This window comes from Elephas maximus, chromosome 16, assembly GCF_024166365.1.
Source record: "Elephas maximus indicus isolate mEleMax1 chromosome 16, mEleMax1 primary haplotype, whole genome shotgun sequence".
Taxonomy (NCBI): domain Eukaryota; kingdom Metazoa; phylum Chordata; class Mammalia; order Proboscidea; family Elephantidae; genus Elephas; species Elephas maximus.
Genome location: NC_064834.1, coordinates 48,037,876 through 48,063,948, shown reverse-complemented (window position 1 = coordinate 48,063,948; position 26,073 = coordinate 48,037,876). Strand labels below are relative to the sequence as shown.

Sequence of the window (26,073 nt, the reverse complement as noted above, 5' to 3'; positions counted from 1 at the left end):
GGGTAGGCTCAAACTGCTAACCTTTAGGTTAGTAAACCTGTTGAAATCCATTGCCTTTGAGTTGATTCTGACTCTTAGCGACCCTATAGGATGGAGTAGAACTGCCTCCTAGGTTTCCAAGGCTTTAATCTTTATGGAAGCAGACTGCCACATCTTTCTCCCATGGAGCAGCTGGTGGGTTCAAACCACCAACCTTTTGGTTAGCAGCCGAGTGCATAACCACTGCTCCACCAGGGATCCTTTAAATTTTCCATATGTACATTTAAATTTTTATGGATATTGCTACTCTGCAAACTGCTCTCCATTGAGGATGTACTAATTTACACTCTGATTACACACCAGCAAGGTAAAAATGGGCCTGTTTTCTCACACTTTCGCCAACACAGTGTGTTACCAAACTTTAGGATCTTTGCAAATGTGACATGTGGGGAAAAAAAATCTCGGTGGAGTTTTCATTTGCATTTCCTTTAATATGAGTAAGGTTGGGCATCTTTTTTTTTTTTTTTTTAATCTATTTAAGGGCTACATGTAATCTAGAAACCATCCATTTATATCTTTTGCCTATTATGCTATTGGATGTATTTTTTTTTTCTTAATGACTTGTGGAATTTGATTACATATTTAAAAATTAGCCCCTTTTCTGTGTATGGGTTACAAATACTTCCTCCACTTTGTTCTTTGCCTTTTGACTTGGTAAATCGTGGTGCTTTTTTAAGCATGCAGATTTTATTTAATATAGTCAAACAGATCCATCTTTTTATGAGTCGGAATCAACTTGACAGCACGGGGTTTTTTTTTTTTGATATTTTATACCATACTTAGAAACCTCCTCCACACTGAGACTCTATAGCATTAGGATGGTGGGGGGGGGGAGGAGAAATCCCCCCCTTTTTTTTAAGTGGTTTTATTTTCACACCTAAATCTTTGATCCACCTGAAACTTATTTTCATGTACCATGTGAGGTTTTGGACCCTGAAGTTTCTTTTCCCTGAGAAAGCTTCCTACTTGTTCCAGAATCGTTTATGAAATAATCCATATTTTCTCCACTGATTTGAAACCTACTTGGGTTGTGAAAGAATAAGAAGGTCAGTGACTTCTAAATTTGGCAGCAGGACAGTATCTGAGCTGCAGAACTTTAGACCAGGTTCTTGGCTGCTTCTGAATTGTGCATCTTGTCATTTAGAAAAAGAAGAAAAAAATGTGCATTCATTCGAAAATTGAGTTCAGCGAATAGCTGTGTGGGAGTGTGGAAAGAATATCAGCTCCCAAGTCATAAAACTTAACTTTGCTTCTCATGTTGACTAATTGTGGGCAAGCCACTTAACTGCTGTGTGCCTCAGTTTTCTCTTCTGTAAAATGGACCTAGTAACAGCATCTATGTCATAACATGTAACGTCCAAGTGCATTAGTACATGTGAAAGAGCTTTACAAACTATAAAGGGCTATGAGCACATTAGTTGTTATTTGAATTTTTACAGCATTGCCAGTTAACTCCTGAAACACAACCCTAGGTGTCTGATTTTATCAACTTGCTTGAAATCTTTCCATCTTCTTTGGAAATGTTAATTTTTTTGCCTTGCTGGTGAGGATTCTGGGTTTGCTGGGTTAAAATTTTTTTTTTTTTTTTCCTATTCTGACAGTGTCTGAACAGTAGAGGGGGAGGTGGTGGCAGGAGGGGAAGAGGTGCCTGGGAAATTAGAATAATCCACTCAGCTTCAGGGAGCGGGAGGTAAACAAGCACCTGGGGAGTGATAGGACAGAGAGGAAACTAGGAAAACCAAAAGGAAAGCAAACAAGCTTATTTGCAGTCTTGTAAAAATACAGTCTGTTCTGTTCTGTTGTACCTCAGGTCACTCTGAGCTGGAACCAACTCGAAGGTACCTAACAACAACAACAACAACAAGAATACAGTTTATCGTCATTATTCACAGATTTCGTATTTGCAAATTTGCCTGCTTGCTAAATCAATGCTCCCAAAATCAATCCTCACAACACTTTCGAAGCCATTTGCAGACCTGCGTAGAGTGGCAAAACTTTGACTCAACCAACGTGCCCGTTCCCAGCTGAGGTCAAACAAGTCAACTTTGTACCTTCTTGCTTCAGCTCTCATGCTGTCAACAAACGTCCTTTCTGTGGTCTATTTAGTGCCCCATTGTTCGCATTATTGTGCTCTTTGGTCTTGCTGTTTTAAATGTCCCTCATACATAGTGCTGAAGTGCTGTCTGGTGTTCCTAAGTGCAAGGAGGCTGTGATGTGCCTTATGGAGAAAATATGTGGGTTAGATAAGCTTCGTTCAGGCATTAGTTATAGTGTTGCTGGACACGAGTTTGATGTTAATGAATCAACAATATATATTAAATTAGGTGTCTTTAAACAGAACACGCATTAAACAAGCTTATGCACTGATTGGTTGACAAGAACGCGACCGAGGCTCACAGGAACCTAACGCTGTGTTTCCTTGAGAAGTGATGGTTCAGTGTTTGCAGCAATTTTATAGTGTTTAACTACTGTGGATAATAAGAACTGGCTATAATTATTTCCTAGAAAATGTAAAAAATTTGTGTTTGATAATTTAATTTATAGCAAAATTTTGTGATCAGGACAATAATGGTTAAGAGTCAGGCAATGCAGTGGTTGAATCACAGTCCCTCCTCTTATTAAAAAATAAAAAAATCCATTGCTGTTGAGTTGATTCCAACTCATAGCAACCTTACAGGACGGAGTGGAACTGCCTCATAGGGTTTCCAAGAAGCGGCTGGTGAATTCCAACTGCTGACCTTTTGGTTAACAGCCGAGCTCTTAACCACTGAGCCATTATTTAAACTCTACAAGCCCCAGTTTCCTCATATGTGAAGCAGGGATGCTCACACCTACCTCTAAGGGTTGTAAAGGTTAAATGCATTCCTCAAGGAGCCCTGGTGGTGCAATGTTGAGCACTAGGCTGCTAACCGAAAGGTCGGCACTTTGAACCCACCAGCAGCTCCACTGGAGAAAAGACCTGGTAATTTGCACCCATAAAGATTACAGCCTAGCAAACTGTATGGGGCAGTTGTACTCTGTCTTACTGGGTCCCTGTGAGGTGAAATCAACTCGACAGCACCCACCCACCCACCCACCCACACACACACACACACACATGCATTCCTCATGCTCATATGAGAGTAGACACCAGGAGTAGGGTGTACAAATGAGAAAGACAAGTAAATCTCATGATGGTGGCTTGTGTCTGCCCTTGGGCGATGCAGTAGAATCTGTCCGTAATCAGTCCTGCAACCGGAATTCAGATAAACACCACCTCCCCTTCTGGCAGACAAATACTCTTCCTCACTTTAAAATCACAGAGGTCTAAGCAGAGGAAGATGCCACTGATATTCTGAAAAGTGTGCAAGAAAGGACATAGGCAGTGACTCCATTATCATCAGGGAAAGGTGGAGTGTCCAGGAGGACAAGAGGTGAGAACATCAGGTGGCAGTCATAAAGAGGGAGCCCGTGGGACCAACAGAAAAAGAACTGGGAGAGAATGAAAACACCATATGATTTGCAGCTATGGAACAGTTAACGAGGAGAAATGGGACAGTGATTTAATTAATGGGAATCAGAGAAACTGGTTTGTCAGAATTCCCTCAACCATAAACCTGACTTTATCAGCCCTTCCATCAATCCGTCCATTAAGCCATTACTTGGTGGCTAATGCTGGTCATGGCTCCCAGCAGGCAGAGCCCTTACACACAGATTATCCTGAATGCTTCCAGCCCCAGGGGAAAGGCAACTTCAAAATTCCTTCCACATTTAGCACATTTTGAGCATATTTTAAAGAGTTCTAAAAACTTGAAAACAGGTCATCCAAAACACCCCATTCATCCGTTGCCCCAGGTGCTGTAACGAATTATAGCAATGTTTTCTCTGTGTCAGTTACTGTAAATTAGTGAATTCTCAGGAAGTGTATTAGCAAGGAAGTGAACAGGATGTTTTCACTTTTGGGGAGGCATCACATTAAATTTTCAACATAAATTTTTCATTAATTCTATACCCAACCAGCCTAGAGAATTATGCATGTGTCTATGTGTGTGCTCTCATTAATAAAAATGCATCCGCAGGCCAGCTTCATGAGTGTGTGACCTGTGCAGTCATACAGAGCTCTGTGCTCAAAAGGGCGCCATACTTGATTTAACACTCTGGTATCACCTGGTGGCATATTGGTTAAAAGTTCAGCTGCTAACGAAAAGGTTGGCAGTTCGAATCCACCAGCCGCTACTTGGAAACTGTACGGGGCAGTTCTACTCTGTCCTACAGGGTCACTATGAGTCAGAATCAATTTGACAGCAATGGATTTGGGTTTTGGTATCACCATCTTAAGGTGCCCTGGTGTCTCAATGGGTTTGCGCTTCGCTGCTAACTTAAAGACTGGTGGTTGGAACCCAGTGGCATCACAGGGAAAAGACTGGTGATAAAGATTACAGCCTAGAAAACCCTATGGGCAGTTCTACTCGGTCACAAGGGGTCACTATGAGTCATAATCGACTTGATGGCAGCTTAACAACAACATCGACTTCTTGAAATTTTAAACTATTTTTAAACAAGGAGCCCAACATTTTCATTTTGCCAAAACTTCAGAAATTATGTGTCTGGTCTTGACCAATTTAAAATATTGGTCTTTGTTCAAAAGCACAAGCAAAATAAAATAGATAGTTTATTTTCATACTTATCAGTATTTTATTTTAAAAAAATGCATACCATCCAACCAGTACCAGTTAGGCTGAGTGGATCCCGATTCATGCTCACCCCGTGTGTGTCAGACTAGAACTGTGCTCCATAGGGTTATCAACAGCTAATTTTTCAGAAGTAAAAAGCTTTTCTTCTGAAGTGCCTCTGGGTGGATTCTAACTTCCAACTTTTCAGTTATCAGCTGAGACTGTTAACCATTTGCACCACCCAGAGACTCCGCATACCATTCAGGTATGTAGAAATTACGTGCCATGGCTTAAAAAAAAAAGCCATGGCTTAGGGAGGAAAAAATGCTTCATCATGCCAATGTGTATACAAAGGGTATGAATTGCGAATAAAGAACACCAAATAAAAGGTTTTGAAAAGGGGAAAAAAAACTATAGTTGAATTAATTTCTTTGGTTCAGGAGCATTAATTCTAACCACGTCATGCCCTCTAGTTAGAGGAAGTGAGAGAAATAGACTGAGGTTCGGTCACGGGTGTAGAAAAAAAAAAAAACAGAGAAATCGAGGGGCAGGAAAGTAGAATGAATCAAGTGTTGAACCCAATAGTCCCCTTTTGATGCAAAAGCAAATATACAAGCAGAAAAGCAATTAGCATGATCACCCTTCTGACGTGCACATTAACTGATGATATCCATTTATCAGGTGAAAAGGATTTGTGCTATCTTCACTGTGTGGTTTTAAAATTTTTGTTTGGCTGGGCTTGCTTTGAAGCAGACTAGAACCTTCATCTTGGCGACCACTTTGGGCGGCTGGATTCAAAGTAAAACCAAGCTGTCAGGTGGCTTTGATCTTTTATCTCTCCCTGTGCTTGGAGGCTCTTTGTTGTATTGCCTTAACCCTATAATAATAAAATTAAAGAGTAAATTAACCTCTTTTTTATACAGTGCAAATATATATCTTTTTCCCCTGAACTTTCAGTATTGCTATTTTATTTTTTGGCGTCAGTCATTTCTTTTGCCACCTTTTTTTTTTAAACAGAAAACAATTCTGTTGCTTTAAGGGGTGGGGGCGGGGAGTTACACTTGACCAATCTGAAAATGCAACACCTGGAGCCCATATTTAGAAATTTTAACACACACACATACCAGAATTTAGTACTGAAGTGTGCAGAGCATTACAGGAAGCTCACTGCTTAAAAGCAGGTTGTATTCAATCATTCATTTGTAAGTTGGTTGTTTGGAACTTGAAAGCATTTTTTCCATAGAAGCAAAGCTATAAACAGTGCTTTGGTCCTCAGTGTTAAAAAAAAACGGTTGCAGAAATATCTGTCCTTGTGATGAAAATAGAAAACAATTCTGTGGCAATACAGTAACTGCCAGGGAGGAAAGCTAACCAAGTAATAACTTGTTCGTCATGAATGCCTATGCTTGAAGAGGAATGGGTTTCCTCCTAGGAGACGGTAGAGGCAGCTGGAAGTTTCCAAGGTACCCGTGGGTCATTTCAACAGCCCACATTCTTAGCATGTTCAGTTTAAAGCTTATGTGTTTTTTGTCCTCCATGCAAGGATGCTCCAAACTTTTTTTTTTTTTTTTTTTTGACTCAGCATGCTTAGGTTCTATTTTTGGCTCGAAATAGAAAGGGGATCAAAAGAGGAAGGGGAATTTTCCCGAGATGCTTAGAGAGTTGGAAAAAAGAGAGGAGGGGTAAATGAAGCTGGGTGGCCTTGTGGTGTTATAGCTCACGTTGTTTGCTCAGAATGCACAAGCCCCTTTGTGTTCCTCTTGCCACACAGGGAACTTCCCATTTTCTAACTCCTCCACTAGCTCTCAGGACGGCTTGTACATACTTCTGTGAAAGCACACTTCACATTGTTCTGTAATTGTTTCTTTGTGCCCCACACGTTTTTCAGTGATTATGTCTCCTCTGCTTGATTAGGGAAACCCCACCCCCAAAGAAGAAACTAATTTAAATTCTTTTTTTTTTTTAATATCTGAGGAAACTACATGATACAGAAATACATATTTTGATTGTCTAAGTTGAAATCAAGCTGTGAGAGTAAAAAATGGGACTAGGGGAGAACATCGTGGGGAGTCATCACACCAAAGGGAAGACTGGAGATAGTGGGGGAAAGATCTCACATCAGAACCTAAACTTCCCTCCTCATTTACCAGGAGCTTCACTGATGCAGAACCACTTGCCTCTTGTCCAAAATAAATGGAGGAAGGAGACATTTAGGTGGGTTAGAGGAGATAGAGACTGCGTATAAGCCACTGCTTTCCAAACCATGGTGGCTATGTTTTGAGGTTTCCACTGTAACCATTTTCGCTTCTTCCAGTGAAAGCCTCTGATTTTCACGTGGGGACACCCAGATAGATGGGCCTGGGTGGGTGCCTGACCCAGCTCCAGGATGGAGGATAAGGCATCGCTTTCTCTTTGCCCTTGGGTGTTTGGTTCAGGGATAGAGATGTGACCAAAAATTTCCAATTGGGATGAATCTCACTGCTTTTGAGGGCGCAGTCTCCATTCTGCTTCACCTGAAGCTGAGGAGCTATGAGACTGGAGCAGCCAGGACAGTGGTGTGCTGCTGAACATTCAACAGCTGGCTCTCAAAATTTAAAAAATTTAAAAGCCCTGATTTTTAGCACTTGCCAACTCCTGTGGTTTAAATACTTCCACCATGGCCAATTTGAAGCTCCAGTGTAACATCGCTGAGCATTGGCTTGGGAAGAGATGTGCAGTAGCACGCTATTATACAGTATTTTCACCACAGAGATAGATACAATGGGTGTAAATAACCTCAACTCATAGATAATAGTAAAATGTACTAAAATAATTAGGAAGAGATGAGTTTTGAATATTTACTATCTCTGTTTTTAAGATAATGTATTAAATTGTAAGCTTACATAATTTTTTTTTTTCAAATAATGGCTAGTGCCTTCAGAGGAAACATGGCCCTGCAGACAACTCAATTTTGAACTTCTGGCCTCCAGAAATATGAGAGAGTAAGTTTCTGTTGTTGGAAGCCACCGAGTTTAATGTGTTATAGCACCCCTAAGAAAGTTTGTGAGGATGGTACTGGACCGGGCAACATTCTGTTTTGTTATGCAGAAGGTTGCTGTGAGTTGGAGCCGGCTCAACAGCACCTACCAACGACAACAAACAAGAAAGTAATGTAAAGTAGCAATGTTTCACCTGTACAACAGTATCTTTTAATTTTTTTACCCTTTTTTTCAAAGCAAAAAAAAAAGTCCACTGTAGAAATTAGGAACATTTTTAAAGTGAACATGATAACCACCCAGAGATAACCGCTCAACATGTCAGTGTGATTTCATATATATGTGTGTAATTATAAAGCCTGGATCATACTATACAAATAGTTTCGTGTCCTACATTTTTTTTCTTTTCCCAATGCATTGTGAAGATCTTCTCATTTCATTACAGATTATTTGAAAACACTGTTTGTAATGACTTCAGAGCTTTTCATTTTATGGATATGTCATAATTTATAAAGTTATTACATTATTGTTGGATGTTTATATCATTTCCAATTTTGCACTATTATAAATAATTCTGTATTTACGATAAATTTCTAAAATCTTAAGCCTTTTTTTTAAGCATACAAACATTTTAAGAATCCTGATACATATTGCCAAATTGCCCTCTAGGAAATTTCTATCAATTTAAAGTGCTGTCAGCAGCAAGAGTGGCCATTTAACAAGAACTGTGAATTGTGATAAACCTAGAAGTGGTGTAAATGGTTAAGTGTTCAGCTATTAACTAGAAGGCTGGTGGTTTGGATCCACTCAGCAGCACCTGGGAAGAAAGACCTGGTGATCTGCTTCTGCACGATCCCAGCCAAGCTTATGGAGCACGGTTCTACTCGGACATATATGGGGTCTTTGCCAAGCTTATGGAGCACGGTTCTACTCGGACATATATGGGGTCTTTATCAGTTGGAATCAGCTTGATGGCAACTGTTTTCTGGTTGCTTTTTTGTTTTTTGTTTGTTTTACAAACCTGATTATTATCATTTTTTAAAAGCTTAACTACTTTGACAGGAGGTTTCTATAGCTTTATCAGCCATTCATACCTCTTCTTTTGTAAATTAACCTTTTTTGTGCTTTTTGCTCCTTTTCTATTGGGGTACTAGCCATTTACTTACTGATATGAAAGATTTCTTCATATAGTTATGTTACAGAATATTTAAAAACATTTCTTTATATAAAATGACTTTCTATAAATATTTGTTACATTTTATATGCAGGGTCCTCTCATTTATAGAAGAGCAGAATGTTGAAATCTCACGACACAGGCATTCATGGTCTGGGAGGATGATAGCCATCAATTTGGTTCTCTCACTCCAACCCCAAGGCTGCTAGGGTGCATTGTTTGATATTTCCCGTCTGACAATCCTTGATTTGCCACTTCTTAAGGGAGAATTCAAATTCTTCCACTCAGATAACCTGAGGTTAGATTAAGGATGTGATTACTTTCTTAAGCCATTTCACCCGAGAGACCCAAATTGTGTGGATAAATAATGGGAAAGTATGTATAAAATTTTTTCAAAAGCAATTTGCTTCCTAGTTCTGATTCAACACATCTTCCCTCAGGTTTGGACTGTACGCTTCGTTGTCTTTGAAAAGAACAACATGGGCTAGGGGTAAGGAGAGCTGAGTTCTTTCTGCACAGGTTTTTTCCTGCTTCAGGGTCTTTCTGTAAAACAAGGTTTTGCAAGTCACTTCACTTCTTGTGCCTTGGTTTCCTCATCTCAGGATTGCCAGATAAAATACAGGATAATACGATGCAATAATTGGGATTTACTTTTACTAAAAAGGCATTCGTTGTTTATCTAAGTTCAAATTTAACTGGGTGTCCTGTATTTCTATTTGCTAAATAAGGCAACTCTATTTCTAAGGCCTATTCCAGACCTGAACAATTAAAATTGAATGCAGAGCTAGGAAATATAATCCAATCTCAAGGCAACGTTTGCAGCCTGGGTAATTCGGGTCCCATACTCCGATGGAATGGGATTTCATTGGCCAGAGACTTTTTCCAGGAATGATTGTGAAGGAAATGGTGAATCCTGGACTGGCTTCAGATCTGTTTGAACCTCTAGGTAACTAGATGTAGAGTTTGGAGGTAGGTAAAATATGCAGGTGGGGTCAGAAGGACAATATGGAAGATACTCTAGGACTAGAGTTGATGAAGAGTGAGCTCTAGGAGAGGCAAAAGTTTGATTTTTAATCTTCTCTTACAGCAGTGATGGCAAATAGGTTTCCACTGGAGTTTCTGCTGAGTATTTAGCAGGTTTTTTTTTTCTTGGACATGTTTTGGGAAGGTCTCTGAATCCAAGCTGAGGGTCAGCTGGAAGAAGAAGGATTGAAAAGCAAGGTCTCCTGGCCACATAGTTTCCATTCCTTCATAGTTAAATAATTAGAATTTCAACAAGCTTTAACATCACGGCAGTCCCTCAGTTTGAACTGTAGTTGTATCTCACGCCTAGTTTTTACTTTATTTGCAGGTGTCTTTTAATAACTGCCAGGTTTAATTCAGGAAGGTTTTTTTTTTTTTTTTTAAATTTTGTTGTTATTGAGAATATATACAGCAAAACATATACCAATTCAACAGTTTCTACATGTACAGTTCAGTGACATTGATTCCATTCTTTGAGTTGTGCAATGATTCTCATCCTCATTTTCTTAGTTGTTCATCCCCCATTAACATAAACTCACGGCCCCCTAAGGTTCCTATCTAATGTTTCGAGTTGCTGTTATCACTTTGATCCCATACAGATAGTTCTTAAAAGAGCATAGTGCTCAAGGCAGACATTTTCTACTAGTTAAGCTAGACTGCTGTTTGGTTTTAAGAACACTTTAAGGAATACTTTTGGTTTAAGGTTTAAAGATTATCTCAGAGCAATAATTTCAGGGGTTCATCCAGCCTTCATGGCTTCAGAAAGTCTGGAGTTCATGAGAATTTGAAATTCTGTTCTGCATTTTCCCCCTTTAGATCAGGGTTTTTCTATAGAATATTTGATCAAAATATTCAGTAATGGTAGCTTGACATCATCCAGTTCTTGTCTCACGGTAAAGTAGGCAGTTGTTCATGGAATCAATTAGCCACACATACCGTATCCTCTTCATACTCCTGTATCTCCTTCTTCCTTTGTTGCTGCAGGCGAATAGAGACCAATTATCATGACTTGTATGGCTGCTTGCAAATTTTTAAGACCCTGGGCCCTACACAAGAAACTAGAAAGGTAAAACAGAAGCACTAAACACGTTATTAGGCCAATTAACTGGGATGTTCCATGAAACTGTGACCCCAAACCTCCAAACCAAGGAATCAAATCCAATAAGGTTTTTTGTTCTACATAAGCAGTCTCAGTAGCTGCTTTTTTTTTTTTTAAATCTTGTTATATCTATCACACAACTTTTGCCAATTCAACTTTTTATAGGTGTACAACTTATTGTTTATATAGTATTCTAGTTTTGTGTTTGCTGCAGAGAAGTCCAAAGAAGTAGAATACAGTCCTTTCACTGGGATGTTTGTAATAGGATATACATTTATGAGAAAAATTAAAGAGTTGGCATATGGCTAAAAGTCAAAACAGCGGTCCAAGAACCAAGAGATGAAGGAGGTTGGAGTAGAGGCCCAGGTGGACTGGGAGATGGGAGCAGGAGGAAGTGATCCTTGCAAGTGAATGAGATTTTAACAGACCACAAGAAATTAGAAAATAGTCAAGACTGGGGAAATATATGGGAGCTAGCAAGACTCTTCCAGGGAATTCCAGAGCAGGATTCTGCTTTGGAACCCTCTCCCTTGATGAAGAGAGCATTAATATGGAGCCCTGAGGCACCTGGGAGTTCTAATCCCCCTGATAGTTCTTTGGCCGAGCTTAAGTATTAAAGACACTTGTAGTCTTGTCATTTTTTAAACTCTTATTTTAAGCATTTCAAATGTATTAAAAAGGTTGAAAGAATGGTACAATGAACACGGATACACTCACCACCCAGGTTCCACAATTGCTAACATTTTTTAAAGTTTTGAGCCACCTTAAAGTAAGTTGTAGGTATCATGACACCTTAAACCCATCAGCACGCACTTCCCAAAATATCCTAATAAGGATCTTTTCCTACATCACCACGATACCATTATCATACCTAAAAACATTAACAATAATTACCTAATAGCATCTAATGTTCAAAACCGTATTACAATTTCTCCAACTGTTTCCCAAAAGTCTTGTAGAATTTCCCATATTTGGATTTTTTAAAAAATTGTTTCATTTTGGTGCTACCCAATGTGTTCCTCTAGCCCCTTCATTTCCTATAAACTTAGCAGGACCTCACATTCTAGCTTGCCTGGGAATGACCTTCTTGTTTGCACCTATAATCCTGACATACTGTCAATTGAGTTCCCTTCACTCTCGAATGCCCTAGTTTGCTGAATTTGATCCCTTAATTAAGGTGATCACAGCCAGATCTCATCACTGTAAGGTCGACTTTTCTCTTTGCAATTAGCCAGCAGCCTGTGGGATAAGACTTTGGTAACTTATGAATATCCAGTTCCCCCAACAACATTTCACCTACTGGTTTTAGCATTAATCAACGATCCTTTCTTTCATCAGCTATTTCTTTGGAGTTACCGAATGGTGATTTTCTTACTCTAGCATTCATTCAACATTTATTAGCTAGCATTCTTCTGTGAAAATTGGGGAGGATTTTCAATTCTTCCTAAAAACATCAGGGAAATGCTTCATTCTTTTTAATTTCAAATTATCAGAAGTAATGAGTTGAACCCAAAGCAATCTACAAATACAATGCAATCCCGATCCAAATACCAACAGCATTCTTTATTTTTAGATGGAAAATTTATCATTAACTTCATATGGAAAGGGAAGAGGCCCCAGATAAATAAAGCGCTTCTAAAGAGGAAGGATTAAGTAGGGGGACTCGTACTACCTGACTGCAGAAACTACTATACAGCTACAGTAGTCAAAGCAGCCTGGTACTAGTACAATGACAGATGCATTGACCAATAGAACAGAATTGAGAACCCAGATATAAATCCATTCACCTACAGTTACCTGATCTTTGACAAGGGCCCAAAGACCATCAAATGGGGAAAAGACAGTCTTTTTAACAAATGGTGCTGCCAAAACTGGATGTCCATCTGTAAAAAAATGAAACAGGATTCATACTTCACAACATACACAAAAACTAATTCAAAATGGATCAAAGACCTAAATAAAAAACCAAAAACTATAAAGATTGTAAAAGAAAAAATAGGATCAATGCTAGAGGCCCTAATACATGGCATTAACAGGATACAAATCATAACTAACAACATACAAATTCCAGAAGATAAGCTAAATAACTGGGATCTTCTAAAAATTAAACACTTACGGTCATAAAAAAAAAAAAAGCTTCACCAGAAGAGTAAAAAGAGAATCTACAGACTGGAAAAAAAAATTTTGACTATGACAAATCCGACAAAGATCTGATCTCTAAAATCTGTAGGAAAATCCAACACCATTACAACAAAAAGACAAATAATCCAATTAAAAAATGGGCAAAGGAAATGAACAGACACTTCACCAAGGAAGACATTCAAGCAGCCAATAGACACATGAGGAAATGCTCGCAATCACTAGCCATTAGACAAATGCAAATCAAAACCACAATGAGATACCATCTCACCCCAGCATTACTGACACAAATCAGAAAAACAAAACAACAAATGTTGGAAAGGCTGTGGGGAGATTAGAACTCTTTTTTTTTTTTTTTTGGATAATATTGTGTTTTTTGGTGGAAGCTTAGATAGCACAATAGGTTCCCCTCCAACAATTTCTACACAAATTTTTCAGTTTGTGAACATTCTCATTATTTCTGTTCTGGTTGTTCCATTTCCAATAATCTAATTTCCCTGCCCCCTTACCTTCTCATCTTTGTATTTTTTTATAATTTTTATTGTGCTTTAAAAAAATTTTTTTTTATTGCGCTTTAAGTGAAAGTTAACAAATCAAGTCAGTCTCTCATACAAAAGTTTATATACACCTTGCTATATACTCCTAATTGCTCTCCCCCTAATGAGACAGCACACCCCTTCCCTCCACTTTCTCTTTTCATGTCTGTTCGGCTAGCTTCTGACCCCCTCTGCCCTCTCATCTCCTCTCCAGACAGGAGATGCCAACATAGTCTCATGTTTCTACTTGAACCAAGAAGCTCATTCTTCACCAGTATCATTTTCTATCCCATTGTCCAGTCCATTCCCTGTCTGAAGAGTTGGCTTTGGGAATGATTCCTATCTTGGGCTAACAGAAGGTCTGGGGGCCATGATCACTGGGGTGCTTCCAGTCTCAGTCAGACCATTAAGCCTGGTCTTTTCATGAGAGTTTGGGGTCTGCATGAGATTGGAACACTTATGCATTGCTAATGAGAATGCAAAATGGTAAAACCATTTTGGAAAATATGGCGGTTCCTTAGAAAGCTAGAAATAGAAATACCATATGATCGGCAATCCCTCTCCTAGGAATATATCCTACAGAAATAAGAGCCATCACAGAAGTAGACATATGCACACCCATGTTCATTGTAGCATTGTTCACAATAGCAAAAAGATGGAAACAACCTAGATGCCTATCAACAGATGAGTGGATAAACAAACTATGGTACATACACACAATGGAGTGCTACACAATTATAAAAGAAAATGATGATTCTGCGAAGCATCTCACAACGTGGAGGAATCCGGAGGGCAGTATACTGAGTGAAATAAGTTAATCACGAAAGGACAAATATTGAATGAGACCACTATTATAAAAACTCATGAAAAGGTTTACACACAAAAAGAAACAATCCTTGATGGTTATGAATGAGGGGAGGGTTGGGGATGGAAAAACACTAAATAAACAATAGATGAGCGGTAACTTTGGTGAAGGGTAAGACAGTACACAATACTGGGGAAGCCAGCACAACTTGTCCAAGGCAAGGTCATGGAAGCTCCACAGACACATCCAAACTCCCTGAGGGACCAAATTACTGGGCTGAGGGCTGCAGGGACCATGGTCTTGGGGAACATCTAGCTCAACTGGCATAACACAGTTTGTAAAGAAAATGTTCTACATTCTACTTTGGTAAGTAGCGTCTGGGGTCTTAAAAGCCTGTGAGCAGCCATGTAAGAAACTCCACTGGTCTCGCCCCTTCAGGAGCAAGGGAGAATGAAGAAAACCAAAGACACCGGGAAAGATAAGTCCAAAGAACTATTGGATCACAGCTACCACAGTACAGTTAGGCAATCCCCAGCTACCACCACTGACTGCTCTGATAGCAGTCACAACAGAGGGTCCCGGACAGAGCTGGAGAAAAATGTGGAACAAAATTCTAACACACACAAAAAAACCAGACTTACTGGCCTGACAGAGACTGGAGAGACCCCGAGAGTATGGTCCCTGGACACCCTTTTAGCCCAGGAATGAGGTCACTCCTGAGGTTCACCCTTCAGCCAAAGATTAGATAGGCCCATAAAACAAAACAAAACTAAATGGGCACAACAGCCCAGGGGCAAGGACTAGAAGGCAGGAGGGGACAGGAAAGCTGATAACAGGGAACCCAAGGTCGAGAAAGGAGAGCGCTGACATGTTGTGGGGTTGGTAACCAATCTCACATAATAACATGTGTACTGATTGTTTAGTGAGAAGCTAGTTTGTTCTGTAAACCTTCATCTAAAGTACAATAATAATAATAAAAAAAATGAAATAGAACGCATAAACACTGATATCCTGGGCATTAAAAAAAAAAAAAGTTGATGAAATAGTTATCTCTGATGGTGGCGAATGAGTTGATTTGGGGTTTTTGTTTTATTGCTATGGACTAATAGATTTTCAGCTGTTCAGTGTAATTTCTTCTAGGGCCTTTCAATGTTTGGTGCTAAAAAATCATAAATTCAGACTGGCATTACCAATTAAATTTAACATTATTGGTACTTTTTCTTTGATTTTATATTTGTATTTTTCCTCATACCAAAATTCTTGGCTCCTACTAATATTAGTGTATTCATTAGTTTTCTCTACAATATACAAAAATCATTTCAAAGTTATACTATGTATTTTACTACTAAAATTAAATTACCAAGTGGAGTTGGATATTTATTTACAGTTCTTTTTATTCTCAGAATATGTTTTACTGAGAATGCTTGGAGGACTATGTCCAAAAGTATTTGAAATGATTTTCTTCTCTTTGCTCTCAACTACTAACCTGAAGATCGGCAGTTCAAACCCACCCAGCAGCACTGAGAGGGAAAGTCCTGGCAATTTGCTTCCATAAAGATTACAGCCCAGAAAACCCTATGGTGCAGTTCTGCTCTGTAACACATGGGGCCACCATGACTGGAAATTGACTTGATGGCAATGGATTTGGTTTGGGTTTTGTTCTTTGCAGTATGTTACCATTTAAATTTAAATTTGTTTGTTGCCACTTCTTTTCCTTTTTAAAGATTGACATATTTTTCTTTGTGCTTTAATTTTGTTTTTGTTGTTGTTAGGTGCTGTGGAGTCGGTTCCAACTCATAGCGACCTATAGGACAGAGTGGAACTGCCCCATAGGGTTTCCAAGAAGTGGATGGTGGATTTGAATGGCTGACCTTTTGGTTAGCAGCCAAGCTCTTAACCACTGTGCCACCAGGGCTCCCAATTTTGTTTTTTAGGAAAAATCAAAACTCCGTAAAAAGATAAATTCAGAGACTATATTAACATCCTTATCACTTTTGCTCTGTTTCTAGCTCCAGTATGCCTCCTATAGGTGACCATTTTTATTAGTTTCCGATTTATCCTTCCAGTGTCTATTTTTATAAGTATGTGTGTGTGTGGGTATATGTGTGCGTATAAATATATATAACTTTCCTCCCTTCTTGTAAAAAATGTAATTTATACCGTCCTGACTCTTGCCTGTGTCATGTAACATATCCTGAGATCACACCATACCAGTACAGAGAACTTCCTCATTCTTTTTTTACAGTTGCACAGAAGTCCATTGTGGGGGTGGACCAAAGTTTATTCATCCAGTCTCCCACTGATGAACATTTGGGTTTTTCCAATTTTTTTCTATTGCAACTAAAACATCAATAAATATTTGTGTGCAGATAATGTTTATGTGTGTATGTGAAGATGTGTCTTCGGGACAGAGTTCTAGAAGTGAAATTGTGGGTCACAAGGCAAACGCATGTGATTTTGTTAGGTATTTCTATTGCCCTCCATGGGAACTGTAAACACATGCACTCTGTCCTCACATTCTCAGCGACAGAGTGTATCATCAGATTTTTAGATTTTTGCTAATCTGATAGGTGAGATATTATTTCAGTATAGTTTTAATCTGCCTGTATCCCAATGTGAGTGTGACTGAGCAATCTTTCATACATTTAAAGGCCACTTGCCTTTCGTATTTATGGGTGTTTGTCCTCTTTTTCTCTTTTTTTTTTTTTTTTTTGCCATCTCAATTCTTAGGTGCTCTTTACATATTAGGATAATTAGCCTTTTATCTGTGATACCTGATACAACTTTTTCTTTACTCCTAGTTTATCCTTTGTCTTTTGACTTTGCTTATGTAGTTTTTGCCATGAAAAAGTTCTTTAGGCTTCTCTAGTCAAATTTATCAATCTTTTACTACTTCTGGATTTTAAGTCATAGATAAGATTATAAAGAAATGTAATTCTATTTTCTTCTGGTATTTCTATGGCTTCCCTTTTTACATTTAGAGCTCTGAGCCATTGGGGATTTTTTCTGATAAATGGTTTCAGGTATGAATTTAAGTTTTACCTTCTTCTCTATGGCTTTGCAATTGCCCTATATTTAAAAGTCAATTTTTCCCCATTGCAGATGCCACATCCATCATGTACCTAATTTTCGTACGTTCTTCAGACTATATCTGCACCTTCTCTTTAGTCCCATTGAACCGTCAGTCTGTTTACACAGCAATATCACACTTTTTATTATAGAGGCTTCATAATGTGTTTTAATATCCAGGAGGGCTAGTCCCTTCTCATTCCTTCGATCTTCTTTATCAGGCGTTTCTTGGCTATTCTTGCTTGTTTATTTTAAAATCAGTTTGTCTGCGGGTGTTTGAGAACTGGTCTGACCAAAGGATGGTTACCTGCTGGACATTAGTAAGGCATAAAATGGATCATCCAGGTGAGACTAAGTCACAGAGAAGCATGAATGACATTCATATTTGGTCTTAGAAGAAAGGAAAAGCCACTGAAGTCCTTAACAGGGGCAGCAATTGGGAGCATAGACTGGGGGTGAAAACGGGGGCGGATCTAGATACAGAGGAGTAGCAAGAGGCTGAACAGTGGTCCAGAGGGCTTAGGCTGGGGTGAGAGCAGGGTGAAGGTGGAAATATTTCAAAGAAGAGTCTTTTTGGTAGATTGGTTCTGAGGGCTGAAGGTGAGGGAGAAGATTAAGCTGATACATAGGCCAGGACTTGTCCATTCCAACAACAGGCTATTGTAACATTTTTGGTCAACAGGGCTTGGACTGATACAATGAATAAAGGCTGTTTTTACCTAAGCTTTCCTCCTAGTAAAACAGGTGCCTCACTCTAGGTCAGCCTGATGTACAGAATGTTGAGTTTACTGAATAGGTAAAATAAGGAACCACTTGTCTCACAGAATGTGAAGCGTAAGCCCCCTTACCCAAATCACAGATATTGTTTTCTTCCTTCTTTTTCCATTCCTGCCCTCTCTCCACAAAGGAGGGTGGCAGACAAATCACTACCAGCACCTGCCACACTTCCTTTTCTCCCTGCCTTTCCCTGGTGTTTTCTGCTGTTTTTCCTCCCCTGGCTCACCCAGACTCCATCTGGGTTCTTAACCAGTACTGGCTGAGAAAACCAGGCATGGGCCTGACCAATCAGGGTCTCCTGCCACTTTGACCTGTGTGTGTCAGAAAGCTGCCGGGGTGCTGTTGCTGTAGACGCCACTAACAACCACCCCCCCAAACAAAAAAAAAAAGAAGAAGAAGGGAAGGAAAAGAAAGAATCAAAGAAAAAAGAGGGGATCAAATAGAGAGAAAATGGTTTGGGAGGGGTCAGGAAGACTGGGTGGCCTTGGGTAGGTCACATCACCTTTCTAAGGCTCAGTTTTCACATCATAAAATGGGAATGATAACAGCACCCATCTCATAGGGTTGTTGTGAGGCTGAGAATCATGGTGATGGTTCTGCATAGAGAAGTTCCAATGCCACACCTTGCCTATTTCCTCTGGGAGCATGCCTAAGCCGGCCCTGGAAGGGCAACGGTTATCAGCGATTGGGTAGCAGAGCAGAGAGGGTAAACTGTAGCTGACTTCCCAGAGCAGGAATGCACGGAAACGTGCTCCTCAGCCCAGGCTTCAGTGAGGACTTGGACCACCTCCAAGATCCATTAAGCTGCCCACGGTCTCCTAGCCTCTCCTCTCTCTGAGAAGCAGTCTAGAGTGAAGAATCAGAGGTTCTCTTCTTGAAACTTTAAACCAGAACCTTTGCCCAAAGGTGAAGGAAATATAGAACATTCTCAGACTATGCCCACTGGTGCTAACCTATTCCTGTGCCCATTACCAGTGTCCAGACTCCAAGTCAGAAGAGGCCTGAGCCCTCTTTGAATCCCTTCTCCTTTACTCTATAGGTGAGAATTGAGGCCAAACAGACTGAGTTGCTCAAGGTCATGGTTAAGTTGGCACCTGGGTGACAGAGCAGGGTCCTCTGCCCCCAGACGAATCACAAAAGATCTCTCTTCAGTGAAGGTAGGGCCCTGGGATCAGCAGCTTAGGCGACAGAAATAGACTTGGGTTTGAATCCCAGGTCTTCCACTAATTAGCGGTGTAACTTTGGGACAGTTACATGATCTCTCTAAGCATCAATTTCCTCACCTGTAAAATGGATGTAATCATAGTACAGGCACATGGAGACCATTCAATAAACATGTTGTTTTCATGCCAAAGACATAAGAAAAAAAGCCCAAGAGGAGGCAAGCCTAGCTGGGTCTCATCCCCAAGCTCCAGTATAATCTTTCTGCTTGTTCTCTTGTCTTATCATCTTACAGAGCTAACTCAGACTTAGGCAGACTGTCTTGGCTTTTCCCCATAAATCAAGACTAGATCTTCTCTTATTTAATACCTATGATGTGTGTAAGTTATGAATAACAATAAAACGAGAATTCGTATGCTCACTACTCAACGTAAAAAATAGCACACTACCACCATCTTTGAAACTCTATGTACCCCTTCACCTCAACTATGCTCCCTGGTAACCGTTCACCTGAATTTTATATTTATCATTCCTTTCCTTGGTTTTACCAAATTGGAATGTATTCCTAAATAATATATTATTTAGCTAGCTTCGCATGTCTTTAACCTCATTATAAATGGAATTGTGCTGTATCATCTTTTATATCTTGCCTGTATTGTTCAAATTGTTTTTGAAATATATCCATAGAGGTGTGAGCAACTGTAGTTCACTCATTTTTTCACTAGTTGTATGGTATTCCATTGAATGAATATACCACAATTAATTTATCCATTCTCCTATTGATGGACTACTGGGTTATTTCCAGGTTTATTTATTTGTTTGGTTTTTGCTATTATAAAAGTCTCTCAATGAACGTTGTTGCACATGACCTTGGTATATAGTTAGGAGTGGAATTGCTGTGTCACTCGATGACAGCGGGTTTAGGTATATATATAGCTTACTTTATTAGATAATGCCACATTGTTTCCAAAGTCATTGTACCTAATGTATGTAAAATATGTGTACTTTTATCAGTGTATAAAACCAAAACAAAATCCATTGTCATCAAGTCAATTCCGACTCATAGTGGCCCTATAGGACACAGTAGAACTGCCCCATAGGGTTTCCAAGACTGCAATCTTTATGGAAGCAGACTGCCACATCTTTCTCCCACGGAGTGGCTGGTGGGTTGGAACTGCCAACTTTTTGGTTAGCAGCTGAGAATTTAACCACAGTTCCAGCGGGGTTTCCCATTATCAGCAGTGTATAGGAGTTTCAAATTTTCTTTAAGGTTGGGATTATACATTTTTTCCCCATCTTTTAATTGTAAATTTCCACATCCCTGTGCCATGTACCTTGAGCCTGAGCATTTAAATGTTCTCCGTGTGCTGTGGAAACCATGTTGTGTGGTTTCATTCCCTTTATAAGTCATCAACTAAAACTTGATGTCATAAATTTCTATCCTTGCATTGACCTTTGTAGCAAGCCAGTTACAGCTACTGAGTAGGCACGGCAGGCCTGGAACATTTTGATGGTCACGCTACACACCACATGGGGCAAAATGTCCAGTCTGGAAATGCAGACTCTCATTTTTATCATGTCAGACTAAATGCAGTAAAAAGAAGAAAGACAAGTGGCTGTAAAAAGAAAAAGCAGAAGTAACCCATCCCCCTGGTCTTTTTCTCTGGGGAAATAAGTTGCCAGCCCAGGTGCTGAGCAGAGTTGTTGATTGAGAGAAAAGTCAAGGGACGGATGGAGTACAGTTTACAGTAATTTAGAAAGAATGAGCTTGTTGTTTTCACCCCATTCAGTGAAGCTTGATTTTCCTGATCTCAGATGACATTGTACATGCCTTGGTAACATCCTTGTCTACTGGATCCTTTCAGTTAGGAACCTGAAGAGTATCTTATGGCTCCTTCACAATACATTGCAAGATAATTAAGCTGCTTGTTTGAAGGAAATACATGATTGGAGGAGGAAAGCTGTTGAATTTTTCTCATGAAATATCATCTGCTCTCTTGCTAGCCTGGCCAGTTTGGTGGCCTGGCCAAGCCGAAGGGCCCTACCCTTTAAAACTTCTGAAGATTCTCCCCCTGAACATCTGGCTCAACCAGAAATTTGGAGGCAGGCATGAATGTGAATAATCAAAATTTATCTAGAGAAAAATAGAACCTCAGTTTGTTCAAAGAAGAGGCACGGGAGGAAGAAAGGCATCTACTCTTTCCACTTCTGCCACGACCTCCTCCTCCTCCTTCCCCTTCTCTTTTGTTTCCTCCTCCTCTTCCTCCAGAGCCCTGATAGCTCTGTGGTTAATAGCTATAGCTGCTAACCAAAAGATCAGCAGTTCAAATCCACAGCCATTCCTTGGAAACCCAACGGGGCAGTTCTACTCTGTCCTATAGGGTTGCTATGAGTCAGAATTGACTCAATGGCAATGGGTTTGATTATTTTTCCTCTTCCCCCTTCTAACTGATAGACCTTGAGTCTGTAACAGGAGAGGTAACTGGGAGCCCTCTATTTTGTCCATTCAGTGTATTTTTCAGACCAAGGAGAGGACCAGTCACCTTGGTAAATGTGGGAAATGTTCACTTGACCTCACATAGGTGAGCAGGGCATTATTGCCGGAAGCAAGGGAAGTGTGTCTAGGAAGAAAAGGAATGGTCCCTCTCACCGTCTTCCTTCTACACTCTAAACGATGGACAAATCAGGAGTTTTCAGCAAAGTTTATTGGTATAGTTATTGTTGTTGTTATTTAACGTACTCACAATAGGTTGAAGAAACTGTGAAGTTTTCCAGAAAAGAAGTAGACCTCTCTGGATGGGTCTGGCCACATGCAGGTAGGGTGCCTTCCTCCCAGCACCTTACCTGCTCCTCCTGTCTGTGCTCTGGAGACCCATTACTGCTCCCATGTCACCTGGGTATGGTGAGGCAAGAGGGGACAAAGACAGGGAGGAAAGTGGCACTCTACTTTTAAGGGAACTTCAGAATGGCCTGATGTCAGAATTACATCATTGGGAGACTGTTAGATTTGTTCTTGGCTAACTTTTGTACATCCAGGCTGAGCTTGAAAGCATCTAGCTACCAGCGTGGTAACTCCAGCCTCCACCAGCCCAATAAGGAGGCCACGCTTCTTATGATGGTGATCATCTCTCCTTTTCCAGATCACCTGTCTCTACCCCTAAATGATCTTGCATAGAGAATTTTCCATCCAATTTTACATAGATCTCCAGGAAACGAGAGACTCTAACTCTCTGAGGAAACTGTTACCACTGTGTCACTGCCACCTTGATATTTATTCAAATAATATTTTGGGGGGGGGAGGGGACGAGACAGAAGAGACAGCACAGAAATGCCATTTTCATATAGCAAAAAAATCCGTTGCTGTCAAGTCGATTCTGACTCATAGCAACCCTGTAGGACAGAGTAGAATTTCCCCATAGAGTTTCCAAGGAGTGGCTGGTGGATTTGAACTGCAGACCTTTTGGTCAGCAGCTGAGCTCTTAACCACTGTGTCACCAGGGTTCTCATTTATAATGGTTTTAAAAGTGGGAAAAGTATATCCATGACTTTAAGCAAATGAACAGAAAGTCTCAAAAAGACATTAGGATGGAATTGGCTATCCTGCTTTTCCTTGAGGCCAGGAAGCTGCCGTTGACAGCATATCATGATACTTGCTGAAAACAGGCACTGTATGTGGACAAGACAACAGGAAGTCGTGACCAGCCAGAAGCTTGTCCTGCCCTAATTACAAATCTGGTTATAAAAAAAAGCAGCTGGAAAGAAATCTGCATGCCCAATAGGTTTCACTATTAAAGTTTACACAACATGGAGTAATCAGCCAAGCTGGCTGGCTACCCTGATCACATGATTATGTAGAAACATGAAACTTGCTATGTGCTCGAGCAAGTTTTACTTCTCTCTAGTGCAGGAGTGTCTGCCAGCAGCCTGTGCTCTCGGAAATCAGATTCAAGTGACAAGGGACCCTTGAGACCCAACGCTTATCATGCTACTGCCTGGGAGGGCCAGGAACTGCTGATGCTACCACTGAACACTTATCTGTAGTGCTTACAATTACCGAAAAGAATGGACAAGCTTAATAAGATAACTGTCCCAGCCAGTCAGAAGTTGAGGTAAGATTTTCCCTATTCAGTACTTCTCCTATTTCTCCTTTTTCTTCTCCTTTTTTGGGGAATTTTCTTACTGTATCTCAGAAATACTGAAATCCTGGAATACTTTGCTAACTTCAAGGCAGTGGGTGGCAATTACTGTAGGGAAATAGACTGAATTTTTAAAGAAACTTGTTGGAGCAAGAAATGTGTAGCCAGCACAAACTGGCTCTTCCCAGTGACAGATTAAAGTGCAAAGCTCTGGAGAGACAACAAAAAAGAAAAGCTAAGAGGCTTAGATTTCACCAAATGTCAGCTTTCAGAGTCTGAAAGCAACAAACTTTTCTAAAGAAGTATTTGTCTAAACTGAGTCCTCAACCGTTTCATTGTGAATTACTATTTAATTTTGAGAACAAAGGTAATCATTTGTAGTCATTATAGTTTTATCATCTCTTATTTGTTTTGTGACTATATATCACAAGTATCTTTGGGCGATTAGATCTGTTTTTCCAATGTCCTCATGCCACTGTTATAATTATCTATAAGAAGCCACTTAGTAGGAATAAATAGAAGTGGCCCAAGGGGCAAGAGTTAAGAAACTCCTCTTAGCTATGGAATAAATGACTTTCTAAATTTTAATTTGGAAGGCTTTCTTTTGGCCTAATTGTAACATCATCATGGTTTTTGGAGATTAGAACTCTTACATGTTCAATGAGCATTTTGTATTCCAAGTACTAAGGGAACTTCAGTTTTCCATGAGGTGATGTGACACAAGTAGCAGATAAATTATCACAGAGAGTAAGGAGCAAGAGAATTAGAACTTTGAGACAAATTTTAAGAAAAATAATTTTTAAACTCGCAAAGGGATAGCCCTTCACAGTTAAAAGAAATATCTTAAGCCTAGTAGCAGCTTGATAAATGGTAGTTTGAAATGAACTGTTGATCTGGAATCAGTAGGCAACAGCTGCGTCAGCCATTGCAATAGCTTGTCATTGAATGTGAACCGTGTGATCAGCGCTGAGTGCCGGGCAAGATGACACCTCAGTCTTGCCCTTGCTCTCAAGTTGCTGTATTTACCTTCAGGGGTGGGAGGCAGCAGGTAAAATGATGGAAGATAGTAAGTGACTAAACGAGTATAAGAAGAGAATTGGAGTAGTTGGAGGATGTGTCATGGAGAAGAGGTTTCAAGTGGTAGGCATTAAGAGGGGGTAAGATAAACGTAGCTGGAGAGTTCAAAGAAAAGTGTTAGGTGCTGGGAACCAGGAAACAGCAAAAGCTGAGGTTTGGAACTGCCCATGAGTACAGTCCACTTGTGGGATGAGGGGGAGAGTTTTCTGGGCCAACAGAAGTGGTAGAGTAGGGTATGTGGGACCAGAATGTCCTGATAAGGTTGGACACAGGGTGGGCCAGATCATAAAGAACAGTTAGGCTCTAATGATAGGGAGGCAGAGAAGAGTTCACCAGTAGGTTTGAGGGAAGTCGGCAGCATGGATTGAAAGGGGAGGGAACCTGGAGGCAGGGATACTAGGAAGGGGGCAGGTAAGTAACCCAAGCATCTGGGGTTGTAGGCCTGGACTTGGGGCACAGCACTGAGAAGGAAAAGGAAAGACAGACCAAAGAAATTATCAAACATGGCTATCAGGGCCTCTCTTAAATCAGCAAGAAGGTCAAAAAGGACCTTTTCAGACATATTCCATAACCTAGAGCTATAGAAAACATTAGAACCTCTTTTAGGAAATCCAGATTGGAATTTAAATAAAGAAAGGCAATAGAACCTAAATTATTTTATGATTCTTCCCTTTGGAACAAAGTTCAGCTTGATTGCAGAGTAGTTGATAGGCAACATATAACCATAGATCACAGGGTAGAAAACTTAAATTATATTGTGGCTGATCATACACTACGTTCATCTGCTTGGGCAGAAGTAACTTTTTTTTTCCACTTGGTTGCTCAGTTGTCTTTACAGAATTGGCCTGTTTTGGTAAAATGGGCATTGTCAACGTGGAACTTTTCAAAGAAATAAAATTTAAACACAATGGACTTGAAACACCATCTTAAACCTTTTCTATAGTTAGGTGGGATGATGAAGAATAGGTAGATAAAATACTTGACCCTTGTGATTTGTATTCTCTGTCCTCACTGGTTAACATCAATTCAGAATGTTGTCTAACTGTGCAATTATTTGGCACTGGATGACAGAAGAAGAGCTGTGTTCATAGTTTTAGGATTATCAAAGATTAATGAGAATTTGCTCAAATTCTTAACCCCAAAAATAGAGAGATCGTGAGTGTCTTTCACGGAAGCTAGCAGGGAAGACCTTGATCCAGGGCATATATTCCCAGGGCTGAAAAGAAATAGAAGCAGAAGAGAGATCAGCAGGGGAAGGAAAGCGAACTCAACCAAGGAAAGGAGGGCAAGCAGGATTGGAAGGAACCAAGGACTCCCAAAGTGAAGGTGAGAGAGAGAAAATGGACCAGCTGGGGATGGGTACTCACCTTGAGAGTTTCCACTGGGGAAAAATTGAGACAGTTAAGGTGGC

General features: G+C 40.0%; 2 protein-coding genes across 5 annotated transcripts in view; one reads left to right on the top strand and one right to left on the bottom strand.

Annotated features, from left to right (window-relative positions):
* DNTT (DNA nucleotidylexotransferase) overlaps window positions 1–26,073 on the bottom strand; it is a 120,869-nt gene that overhangs the window by 56,519 nt on the left and 38,277 nt on the right. For both annotated transcript variants that reach the window (XM_049856079.1, XM_049856080.1), the window contains 2 exons: window positions 12,760–12,845; window positions 10,800–10,841 (listed from right to left, as the gene is read on the bottom strand). In XM_049856079.1, coding sequence (XP_049712036.1) covers window positions 10,800–10,841; window positions 12,760–12,845 — 128 coding nt within the window. The remainder of the gene's footprint in view (window positions 1–10,799; window positions 10,842–12,759; window positions 12,846–26,073) is intronic.
* The window catches only part of BLNK (B cell linker), a 91,875-nt gene continuing 89,117 nt past the window's right edge, over window positions 23,316–26,073 (top strand). Inside the window, exon 1 of one of the 3 annotated variants that reach the window (XM_049856084.1) lies at window positions 23,316–23,558. In XM_049856084.1, coding sequence (XP_049712041.1) covers window positions 23,512–23,558 — 47 coding nt within the window. In that variant the 5' untranslated portion in view covers window positions 23,316–23,511. Of the gene's footprint in view, window positions 23,559–25,818; window positions 25,989–26,073 lie in introns of those variants that run through there. The other 2 variants (XM_049856081.1, XM_049856082.1) reach the window with 2 other exon arrangements.